At 35.8% G+C, this 13,014-nt stretch overlaps 1 protein-coding gene across 1 annotated transcript in view; it reads left to right on the forward strand.

Annotated features, from left to right (window-relative positions):
* LOC118196852 (glycerophosphocholine cholinephosphodiesterase ENPP6-like) overlaps positions 1–13,014 on the forward strand; it is a 765,277-nt gene that overhangs the window by 636,087 nt on the left and 116,176 nt on the right. The window contains exon 4 of the mRNA XM_085827482.1: positions 5,344–5,531. Within this exon, the coding sequence (XP_085683608.1) occupies positions 5,379–5,531 (153 nt within the window). The 5' untranslated portion in view covers positions 5,344–5,378. The remainder of the gene's footprint in view (positions 1–5,343; positions 5,532–13,014) is intronic.

Here is a 13,014-nt window from a genome sequence, read left to right on the forward strand (position 1 = left end):
CGAATTCCTTCAAAGATGTTATCTAAATTATGATTCCGATTTTTTTTGTGGTACTTATCAATAAACAACAGGTTAAATGACTCAAAAAAATGTAAGTACATATTTTTCTTTTATTTTATAATTGTATACTTCAATTTTTGTTAAAAATAATGCACTATTTTAAAAAATTGCTGAGATAATTATTGTCCCTATGTTTTAATATTAATTATATTCTATATAACGTATTTTAAAGTATTTGAATTTAATAATATTCTAATTCTTTTAAATGTTCGTATGATGGTTTTTATTTCGATATTCAATTTCAGTAATATTTTAATCTAATTAAACGTTGGCACAATGTTTTTATAGCGGTGTTTTTATTCTCTTCCTTGCTTATATGAAAGTAATAATAACCTTACTTTAGTATTTTATACTCATACTAAATGTAATTATTTACACTTGCCTGCCATCTTAAAAAAGGACATTTTCAACAAAAATTAATCCATTACTTTTAACAATATATATATATATATATATATATTTTTTTTTTTTTTTAAAGTTTAGAATACTTTACTATGCGTAAAAACAGCGTTTTTCAAGATGGTTGACGTTTGTAAAAATCGCGCCAACAATTGCGCCAACGTAAATCGCCAAAAATCCGTGCAACCGTCTACCAAAGTAGTACCATATCCGCTAACACACTATTTTTAGTTTGTCATAACGCTGGGCCTCCTTTTCCTTCCTTGTACTTTCCATGCCTTCGATGTTCGCTTCAAAATCACGTCTCCAAATGACTATAGAAAGAGAAAATGGAAATAAGAAAAGATAAAACAGCTAAGTGATTATTTTACAAATTCGTTACGAATTCGGAAATTTATGAGCGACAAGCTGTAACTTTCAGAGACTGTTTTTAGTTATACTTTTTAGTCCTCCATATTCTACTCACGTCATTTGTTGATTATATGAACTCGTTGGATTTCATAGACAAGGTAATGCTTATATGCTCTTCGGCGTTTTATTATTTCATTCGTAGACATCTAACTTACAGCAAAGAACAACGTTCCTGGCCATCGCATTTTGTACATAAAAATCGCAGCTCCTGCTCCTCCTGAAACTGAAAGTGAAACTTCTCAGCTCACAAAGATTTGCGTACCTTGCCAAAGAATAAAAAAGACGCTTTACAGATGATATTATCAAGTTCAATGTTCCGTCTTACCTTCTTCGGGAACATGCAAGGACCTGACTCGGAACAGAGAGCTTACTAAAGCTATGTTCAAAACTGTGGGAAGTAGACAGGATACACAAGAAGGGTATACAAAACCCTTTATTTTTCTTTATTTACAATAACTTCCGTACTTCGGAATACACAGACCCGCTACTTGTGGTCTAACGTAAAAATATAAAAATGAAACTAAACTCTAATTTAACTTTAAAATAATAAACGTGGAAGATTGGCCTTATATTAACAGGAAGCCGTATGTAGTACAGAGAACTGTGAACACTACAATACGTTTAAAGTTATCAAGAGGATTAAACCTCTGGCCTGGAAGGCAACCAGAAACTGAGTAAAACTTCTAAGGTAAGCGGCCTGCTTCGACTAACTGCTTCCTCTCTTTCGCTTGGCAAAAAGCCACAACTTAAATACTTGGCTCTCGCCAGACAAACTTTGCATAAATACTTTAACGCTTATAATTCTGGCCGGAAGTAGAAAATAGGAAGTGATAGTAAAGATTTAAAATAAAATAAACGTTAGTAAAACTTAAGATCCTTACAATATCACTGAAAGAGGTGTTGGTTTACGTTCTTCAAAACACTTTCTCAGAAAATAAAAATCGGCCCGTAAAAGATAGCTTGGGAAGGGATGTAAGAAAACATTAATGAAGTCTGGTCCTCCACAAGATATACTACAGAATTTGATAAATATAAGAATACAGCCCAGTAACGAAAATTGAATGCAATTTTAATAGCAGACCTGTGAAAGAATGTACTTGTGAAGGAGAATCTTATGAAGCAAACTTAGTAAGAGAAGAAAGTGTTTTCTGTCAAACTATTGATTCAACTGATGACGACCTCGCAAGGTATTCTAATCCTGTTATGACCTCCATGAATAGTTCATTTTTCCATATAAATTACATTTACTATTATGGGTGAAACGCATTTGTGGAGATTGAGGCATCATCACTCTTGTCCGTACTGTGGTCGTTTTAGCTCTCAGGGATATTCCATGCAATGTACAACTAAAAAGAGCAGCAAGCAGAGAATAATAGTGTTACGTTATTTTCTTCCTTTACGTTCGTAGGGGTTCGTAAATTTGAAATGAATAACGACGACACTTGATGAAGTATCGAAACACACTTTATTTAGCCAATGTTAATCAGGACAGCTCTAATAACACTTTTTTTACAGTCGTCAGAGATCTACTATAAACACGTTGGAATAATCAGGGACACAGCCTTCAGGTTATCAGGCAATAATGGTGGAGACAGCTTCACTGCAAAGCACCCGAGTACAGCTCCCAATTCTGCTTGGTCGTTCTCGAAACTCCACGTACTCTCGAGACTCTCCACGCGATGCATTCGACGATACACAAGATTGTAGCTCTCGACTCAGCGCAGTCTAAGATGCACAAATTCGCGATGCACTAAAAGACTCTCTAGATGCACTCGACGACCAACTCGGCGCTAGACTTCGAGACACTCCCTCAATGACTATCAGCTCGCTACACGAGGCACACACACTGAGACACACTAACTGGCTGCGGACCAGCAGGGTTTAATAGCTTTCGGCTTGTGTTCGAGAACATTCTGGGCTAAACCGGTAAGAATTCGTTCCAGAAGGTTCTTCATCCGTCCATGGCATATCGCCAATTTTGTCGCCAAATGGGCGATTTCTTGCCAAATGTGACAACCCTGCCTTCCTTTGTCATTTTATGGCAACCCTAAACCTGCTTTGCGGGGAAGCTATCTCACCGCGCCTGTACATTTTGTAACAATACATTTATACCACGAACAGTGTAAATCCAAAGAAAACGGTATTTTACCTTTCTGTGTGCATTGTAAAGCAACAGCAGTTTTAAAATGCGTATGATTGGAAAAGCATATGACCAGCCCTCCTGCTTTTTTTCTCAGTCAGTTGCCAAAGTGCTGAATCCGTACCTTACTAAGCAAAGCCAGAATTACATTGTCATATGCTTCTGAGTTCTTAAAAAGAGAAGAAGAAGAACTATCAGGCAATGTATATGAAACTGAAGAAACCAGGAAAACACTGTCATCAGCTAATTTGCCGGGCAGTCCAGAAAAAGAAGATCTTTATCGATTATGAAGTACTTAATGAAGAGAGTGTTGCATGTATTGGGTTATAACCATGATCAATTGTATCCCTTTGCCAGTCATGGTGATACACTGAAATTGTTCCATGTGGTTGCCAGTGGTTTTTGATCCAAATTATAAATTTCTGAATCAAAATAGAGAAACTGCTTTGCACGCAGCTGCTGCTGGTGGGCATTTAATAATTGTCCACTTACTTGGGTTGGGAACATTGATGATTCTTTTAATGAACGAATCTATCCACCTTTGATATTGGCAGTTGAAAATAATCCTAAAGAAGTTGTTCATTACTTAGTTTAAAAAAAAAAAGAGCTTTAGTGTATTTTAAGTGTAAAAGTGGATTGTCAAGTTGGCATCTTACTTCAAACCTTTCAGACTTGGACGTATTAAAAATATTAATGACTTCCAGAGAAGTGGATTGAAATGCACAGCAAGACGGTGGATGGACTCTTATAGTGGAGACTTCTGAACACGACGACTATAATGCAGTTAAATTTCTGCTTAAAAAAAGGTGCCAATCATAATATAAAAGACAACTTCTCTGGTCAGCATTTTCTGGAAATGTTGATATATGTTACCTGTATCTGGATTATGGTTGTGATATGAATGTTATCAATGAGCTTGGTGATACTCCTCTTCCCATTGCTGCCAGACAAGATAGTTTTCTCTGTGTAACGTTTTTCTTGTCAAGAGAAGCAGATGTCCAAATCGTAAACAAGGCAAATCAGCTGTCAGAGGATTTTTATCTTGATAAAAACAGTGATACTTATTTATCACTAAGTTTAAATTTGCCGCTGAGAAAACTAACGAGCAAATACAAGCACAAAACTGAAAAAATTGTGCATAGGGACTTGCATAGGTCAAGAGGCAAGGAGCAGATTTCTATTCAGGATGTGAATGTTGTAGATGATATAGATTAGCTTTAGACCACCTTCAGATTTTTTATACGTAACACCAAGACTTGTGAAACTATGAAACAATCAAAATAGGTCGAACTATTAACAACTTTGCAGTCTTTCCATTGTGAAGATGACTGCTTAGTAAATGAAAAATGATATACAAATGATATACAAATAGTATAGGCGATGAAACAGAAGTCGCCAAGTACAAGATTCTGTAACCCTATGTTTCCCGTTTTAACCAATCGGAGCAAACAGTAGAAGAAAAGGCTTTGTGAATATGCTGCTGACTCTTGAAAATCAGCACTGTTGCCACTCGGAAAAAGAAGCGCGATAATTCCGTGCAGTTTTTAAATTGAATGTTTCTCTTGGATACTGGACGTTTGTTGAGAGAAGGCAACGGGAAGTTGGTTAATTGATTTAGGATAATTAATATTTGTCTTAAGGGATACTGCTTATTCCATTGTAATTATATTATATGTAATACATTTTTTAAAAAAATTGTGGGTTTTTTTTTAATGAAGTTGTTCTACAGAGTAAAATTCTGTGCAGTTTTAAAATTTAACGTTTGGTGTTCCTTTGATCGTTTGGTGTATCCTACTGATAACTAATGCTGGAACAGCTACAGCTTCATGTGTTCCGAGAGTATTCCAAGACAGTGTTCCAAGAGTTGCAATAATAAGAACCTACAAGTGTAAGAGGACACGTCTTTTTCAAAGACTCTGTTAGAAGTGTCAACAAAAACTAATGTTGATGTCTTGAAGGCTTCTAGAAAAAGTGACATATCTGCCAGAACTATTCCCGATAATTCCGTTGAGAACTCTTGATACCGTTGAAATGAGACACCGTCTCAAAAGTAGATCAGGAAGAACCACAAGCATTCCTCATCGAATGGATATATGAACTTTGTTTTTGTTTTCAACTTTTGCAGTTTTATAGGACATAAGGCTTACATCCACAAATTTTGAAAACTATGCTTGTTCTAAATTTTAATTGCAAAGTTCACTTTGAAAATTCTGCACTACATCAAAACATATCTTTCATCGTATTTCATTGCTGATGTAAATTAATTCTGTATTTTTTTCTTCTTAAAATTTCTTGCTTCTATTCTTTAAAAAATAAACATTTCTTCGTTTCAGGACTGTACGCAGAAAACCATGGATTTGTACAGAACATGATGTATGATCCCTACTATGGTGACCTATTTTTGATGGCGCCTAATGATACAGCTTCAGTACCTCACTGGTGGGAATGGGCAGAACCAATCTGGGTTACAGCTGAGAAACATGGATTGAGAAGTGCTCTCTATTGGTGGGATGGCTGTCAAGTACGCAGGTTTTTTTATTAATATTTACCTTTAATTATTGTTATAGCTATACAGTGTGAATTGAGATATTATACTCTAAACATCACGACATCAAATTTCCTTAACATTCGTTTGTTTGCTTAACTGATGCACTTCATTATGCATTACTATGTCACAGATTCCTTGCATTCTTTTCGCGCCAGTGATAACCTTGTAAGGTTTATCCTAAGTTTCTAATAGTTAATTTTAGTTAAAGATTCTTTTCTGTCCTTCCTAATTTCAGTTTAAAATTTCCTAGCAAAATATGTTTTTAGAATCGCGTTTAATGTAAATGAGGAAGAGTAATATTTAAGTCGAAGTTTCAATGACTTTGAGAGAGAGTTTCCGAGTTCTTGACTAGCTCGCGTTTGCCTTTTGACTAAATCTCTCCAAGCTGTTACTACGCTCGGCCGTATTACTGGCCCTTGATAGCTTCGCTAGCTTATTCGATATTTAGGGGCCAACTACTCAGAATTTTGATAGCTTAGGCTATATCTTTTTAGTTAAGCATTAGCAACTTTTTAGTTAGCTTCGGCTATACCTTTTTAGTTTTAGTTAAGCATATCGGCTATATCTTTTTAGTTAAGCAAATATTAAGTCTTATTTCTTACTAGCAGCTACGCGGCCAGCCTTCTTCTGGCTTTTAAATGTACCTGAAAAATGCTTGAAAGGAACACCAAACGTTAAATTTTAAAACTGCACAGAATTTTACTCTGTAGAACAACTTCATTAAAAAAAACCCACAAATTTTTTTTAAAATGTATTACATATAACAAAATTACAATGGAATAAGCAGTATCCCTTAATACAAATATTAATTATCCTAATAAATCAATAAACCAACTTCTCGTTGCCTTCTCTCACCAAGCGTCCAGTATCCAAGAGAAACATTCAATTTAAAAACTGCACAGAATTATCGCGCTCATTTTTCCGAGTGGCAACAGTGCTGAATTTTAACAGTCAGCAGCATATTCACAAAGCCGTTTCTTCTACTGTTTGCTCCGATTGGTTAAAACAGGAAACATAGGGTTACAGAATCTTGTACTTGGCGAAACCGAAAAGTGTGCGAAATCCAACGGCGAAACCGCAGCTCAAATTTAACGAGGATGGAAAAGTTTCTCCGACTTTTATATCTCCGGTTCTATCCCGGCTCGTGAACTTTTACGAACTCTGCCCTGGATGGATTTATTTTTATTCTCACTTTATTGAATGACTTTGTCATTATTGGTCTTTTTGACTTCGGGTGCAGTGTTACAAATTCAATACCTTCATTTGCTCTATTTTTGTTAATGCTAATTTTTCTTATTTTTATCTACTGGTTTTTGTAGTAGGTATCATTAGCAAGATTATGATCCAAGATCCCGAAAAGCGTTACAATAAAAAACAGAGCATAATGGAATAAAATATAATTTTAATTATACCTACTCGTAATTTAGGTTAAAAGAATAGGTATCCGATGCCCTTAAATGTTTATTGAATTGATTGTAAATACTTTTTCTTGCAAAACAATTATCGTACTTTCAACAGTTTAAATTCAAGTACAAATAAACCATTAATAAGATCAGTAGGTTATTTAAAATATATTCCACACAATTCCCCTCAGCTTTCATTCATAAAATAAAAAATTATCGAATGAAATAACAGCTGTTTTTCCTCGCTGTACTTAAAGCTTATACAAGGTTTGTTTGACGTTAATTACCACGCCTACAAGGCGATAACTCGCCATTCCAAATATGACCGACAAGCAGATGTTTCATCCAATGAGAGCAGACCGTAGAGAAATGGTCTGTAGGCTTTGTGAAATGCCAGTCAGCAGTCCAGTATACAATTGAATGAAAAACATTGTTGCCAAAACCACATTTCTAAAAGAATGAAACTATTCAAATTGATGCGATAAAATCGAAAAGATAAAATAATGTTACGAATTTGGTATTTAAAAAGCTAATATTAGTTCAATTATAAATTAATTGGTTTTATTTCTCGCGCAGTGCAGCGCGTGACAAATATTAAAAGAAAGCTAAGCCGGAAAATTGAAAATACAAGAGCGCGTGCATTAAATAAATAAATATCTCTTTTTGATTTCGAGAAAGTACTGGAAAATTCTAGCGCGTGATTTTAAAATCTTATAAAAGGAGGAAAACATCTCAGTTTGTAGTAGATGCTTAGTTTGTTGTTGTTTAGAAAACTGCTCTTGTTGATTGTAGCGAATTCGCGGATTAGCGTTCTTTAGCTGTTTTGAATTACGTTCTATTAGACATTTGAGTAGTTAAAAGATAACTACTGTGAGATATTGTAATACTGCATGATAATTTGAGAAAATTTAAGCATTTTTGTTGTGATAATAATAAATTTTTGTTCATTTTTCATCGGACTTGTGCATTCATTTCATAACGAACCCGTACGCACGCAACAATTTTTGGTGTCAGAAGTGGGATTTGAATGCCAATAACAAGAGCGATGGAAGAGCAGTTAAGGCAGTTAATATCAGCCTTTGCCTCATTTAAAGAAGAAATGAAATTGGGCCAGGAATCCGTTAAGGACGAAATGAAAGCCGTTCAAGCTGGTCAAGAAAAGATTGAAGCATGTCAAGAAGAAATGAAAAGAGAAATTACCTGCATAATAGAAAATAAATTTGAAGCTATGGAAGGCAGAATTAACACAGTTGAAAATAAAGTTGGACAAATTGAAGAAAAAGTTTCTTTCGTAAAAGATCAAATTGAAGAAAGAGTTTCTTCGGTGAAAGAAGAAATAGAAAAAAAAGTTTCTTCTGTAAAAGAACATATAGAAGTGAGAGTTTCGGCTGTGGAGGAACGAATTGAAGGAAGAGTTTGTGCCGTCCAACACGAAATCGAACAACAAATTGATGAGAGAGTTTCTGCAGTTGCCAAAGAAATGGAAACTCTAAAGAAATTCGTAGCGACGGCAGGGAGCAAGAGTGATGATTTTAAATTCTTACCGATGCCTGCTCGTCCATTTCTGAAGCTATCCACATATGATGGGAAGACATCCTGGCAAGTGTACAAGACCCAGTTTTCTATCGTTGCGGATGCAAATGGATGGGATTCCCAAGCTAAGGCCTGTCATCTCGCCGCTTCCTTAAGAGCCGACGCAGCGGATATTCTTCAGACTCTTCCCGAAAACAAAAGGTTAGATTTCGAAGCTCTGTCCGGCGCCTTGGAGCTGCGCTTTGGCGAGAAATGTTTAAAAGACTACAGCAGGCTTCAATTAAAATCCCGTCAACAGAAGACCACCGAATCACTTCAGGAGCTCGCCACGGATGTTGAAAGGCTGTCACATCACGCCTTTTCGGAGTGCCCGACAGAAACAAGGGAAATCCTGTCCGTGCAATATTTTATCGATGGGATCCGGGATCCCGAAATACAGAAGGCCCTACGAATGGCAGATGTAAAGGATGTAAAAAGCGCTCTGTTGTACGCCGTGAAATTGGAGGCAGCCCAGCAGGCAACTCTTAGAGATCGCTACCCAGTCAAAGCTGTGCGAGTCCACGACCCAGGGGACCAATTGATGGCTCGTTTAGATGATTTATCCAGACAAGTCGATGCTTTGATACGGAGTAGCAGTGAGAACAAAGTGGCTGTAAGATGTTGGAGATGTGGTTCTGAAGGTCACCTACGACGGCATTGCAGAACACCCCAGGGCACGGATAATAAAACGGATGAGTTGACAAGACCAGTGAATGCTTTAAGACGGAATAGTGGTGAAACGAAACCGACTCTAAAGTGCTGGAATTGCGGTGTTGAAGGCCACCTACGAAGGAACTGCAGAACTCCTCAGAGCACGGAAAATAAGGCATACGATTTAAGCAGACAATTAAATGCCACGGGAAGGAAAAGGACTGACAAGAAACCAAAGTGCTGGAACTGTGGAGCTGAAGGCCACGTACGAAAGAATTGCAGAACACCCCAGGGTACGAAAATTGAGACAATATCTGAGCAACGACGCAGGAAACAAATTAATGACCATATCAAGGAACGGAGGTTGCCAGATAATGAAAAACCCTGTTTTAAAGCGCTTAAGATCTCTATAGTGAGTGGCAACAATAACGGACTGTCCATCAATGGGAATATCGATGGAGTTCCTTGCAATATGATCATTGACACAGGAGCTAATGTTACCATCATTAGGAAAGATTTAGCTGAGCATTTTAAAGATAAACTTATTTGGACGCCATCCTGTGTTACCCTTCAGACTGCGTCTGGTGACAAGATCGACATAACTGGGAAGTTAAACGTAAACATCACGTTTGGAAGTGTCGCCTACCATCACACGGCATATGTGGCGGATATTACAGATCCATGCATACTCGGATTGGACTTTTTAAGGAAATACAATTTTTCCTTAGATTTCCAAAACAATAAGCTGCTTTCAGCATCTGATGGCATGACTATCCATCCTCAAAAGGGATCCTCGCCTGGAAATGTCGACGCTTTGTCCGAAAGATCGAGCTCGGGAAGCTGCCGAAATCATACCAGGGTCGAAAAGAAACGCAAGACTACCAGCTATTCTCCATCTCAGAAGCTCTTCGGTCAAGACCTTCGTCTGCCTTGTGACCGCCTGTTTAGTCGCCCTGCGGATGCGCCTTCATCGCCTGAGGAACACATCCAAGATGCCCAGCCCCGGTTTGAGAGGATGCATCGTTCTGCACGAAAGCGAGTCAACTTTGCGACGGAGAAAATGAAGACCAGATGCGACACAAGAGCTACTAGACATAGATCCAACAAAGGAGACAAGGTGTGGTTGTGGAACCCGATTCAACGAAAAGGACTGAGTCCTAAATTACAGTCACCTTCGGATGGTCCATATACAGTGCTGAACACGAATGACGTCGTGGTTCGGATCCGTGAGTCTTCGAACTCTTACGACAGGTTAGCTTATTACTATGGCCATAGTACGAAATGTAAATAATTGTAAATAGTGTAAGACCATGGTCCTTTTTGCTTCTAAGTGTGTATTTAGTAATTGATTTGTATTTTGCATTTGATTTGTATTTTGTATTTGATTTGTTTTATGTATTGCATTTATTGTTCATGTTGTTTATTATTGTAATGTAATGCTTATTAATGCATTTATGCCACAGTTGTAAATTTAGCTTCCTATCCAGGGATTGTACTGCCCGGGACGTGCAGTCCTTGGGAAGGGGGCAGTGTTACGAATTTGGTATTTAAAAAGCTAATATTAGTTCAATTATAAATTAATTGGTTTTATTTCTCGCGCAGTGCAGCGCGTGACGAATATTAAAAGAAAGCTAAGCCGGAAAATTGAAAATACAAGAGCGCGTGCATTAAATAAATAAATATCTCTTTTTGATTTCGAGAAAGTACTGGAAAATTCTAGCGCGTGATTTTAAAATCTTATAAAAGGAGGAAAACATCTCAGTTTGTAGTAGATGCTTAGTTTGTTGTTGTTTAGAAAACTGCTCTTGTTGATTGTAGCAAATTCGCGGATTAGCGTTCCTTAGCTGTTTTGAATTACGTTCTATTGGACATTTGAGTAGCTAAAAGATAACTACTGTGAGATATTGTAATACTGCATGATAATTTGAGAAAATTTAAGCATTTTTGTTGTGATAATAATAAATTTTTGTTCATTTTTCATCGGACTTGTGCATTCATTTCATAACGAACCCGTACGCACGCAACAATAAAAACAAAATGTGATTCGAATTTTGGGAAAACTCGCTTCGAGGTGCACTGGCTCTTGTCTGATATAACACTTGTTCTAGTAATTTGTTTTTTAAGATAGAGGAGTTATATGTTTGTGTTTCTAAAGTCTAAATAAAATTTATTAATATTATCAAAAATGGCTTTATATTAACAAGAAACGAATTTCTCATTTCATTGAAATAAAGTGCGCGAAGATTACATTTCATCTTAGTACAAAATGAATGAAAGGGACAAGAAAGTTTTACTTACATCGAATAATATATATCAGAAAAAGTAGATCATTCTTCTTCAAGATGGATGACTGAAAAATCATCAAGAAATTCGAAGAGAAAAGTTAATTACACTTCTTCTTTATTCGTAAATTCATTTTGGAGCCAGATCTTCATTCAAAGAAATTTAACGGGCATAATCATTAAAAGAACTGTATTGCAGATACTTGCGAAATATTTGTTTACTAATATTTACAGAAAAAAAAAATTGCATTGCTGCTGCATTAACATTTTTCCGAGTATTATTTCTAAACTACTATGAATATCTTCAATGCTTTATTGCTGAAAACGGAGAGGCTATTCACGGCAAAATGAAAATAGTTATTTTGTACAGAAACTGATTATCATTTTTCGGAACCAACAGAAATTCAGGCAAATAATTTCGCCTAAAAGCTGCATAATTTTTTTCTTTTTAGAACATAAAGCCTTCTCACTGTCAAGATAATCGGATAATTCTTTAAAGTGTAAACAAGTTAATGCGCCCTGTTCGGAAGTGATAATGTCGCAAATGGAATTTATCGACTGCATGATACTCGTATAGTATATGAGTGGATATTCTGTCCATGCGAGTGCAGCTTCTCGAGTATTTCAAATAATAAATTTTTGAATGTTTTTCTCTACTCTTAATACCTAACTTTTATTCTAATAATCTATGTATAACTTTATGCAGTAGATATCTTTAATCTTTATATCTTAAAATCATACGATAATAGAATGCTTCCAGATTATTTCAGTTTAATAAATATCTAAGCATAACATACGAGAAAATTAATAAGGGTGCTACTTTAATAGACGGGTGCACGGATTTTTGGCGATTTACGTTCCGCAATTGTTGGCGCGGTTTCTTCAATCGTCAGCCATCTTGAAAAACCCTGTTTTTATGTAGTTTACGAATAGTATTCGTATGCGAAACTTTAAAAAAATAAATATCGTTAAAAATAATAAGGTGCTACTTTGGTAGACGGTTGCACGGATTTTTGGTGATTTACATTTGCGCAATTGTTGGCGCTGTTTTTACAGTCATCAGCCATCTTGAAAAATGCTGTTATTACCTATTTTACGCATATAGTAAAGTATTAGAAACTTTTAAAAAATAAATATCGTTAAAAATAATGGATTAATTTTTTTGTTGAAAACGCTTTTTTTTTTTTTTTTTTTTTTTTTTTTTTTTTTTTAAAGATGGCTGGCAAATGTAAATAAATACATTTACTAAGAGTATAAAATGCTAAAGTAAGGTTAAATTATTACTTTCATATAATAGAATAAAAACACCGCTATAAAAACATTGCGCCAACATTTAATTGGATTAAAATATTACTTAAATTGAATATCGAATTAAAAACATCATACCACCGTTTAAAAGAATTAAAATATGACTTAAATACTTTAAAAGAAGTTTTATAGGATTTAATTATTGGTACTACTTTGGTAGACGGTTGAACGGATTTTTGGCGATTTACGTTGGCGCAATTGTTGGCGCGGTTTTTACAAACGTCAGCCATCTTGAAAAAC

Source organism: Stegodyphus dumicola, chromosome 12 (genome assembly GCF_044657685.1).
Source record: "Stegodyphus dumicola isolate Sdum_Otavi_A_Nest chromosome 12, ASM4465768v1".
Lineage (NCBI taxonomy): Eukaryota > Metazoa > Arthropoda > Arachnida > Araneae > Eresidae > Stegodyphus > Stegodyphus dumicola.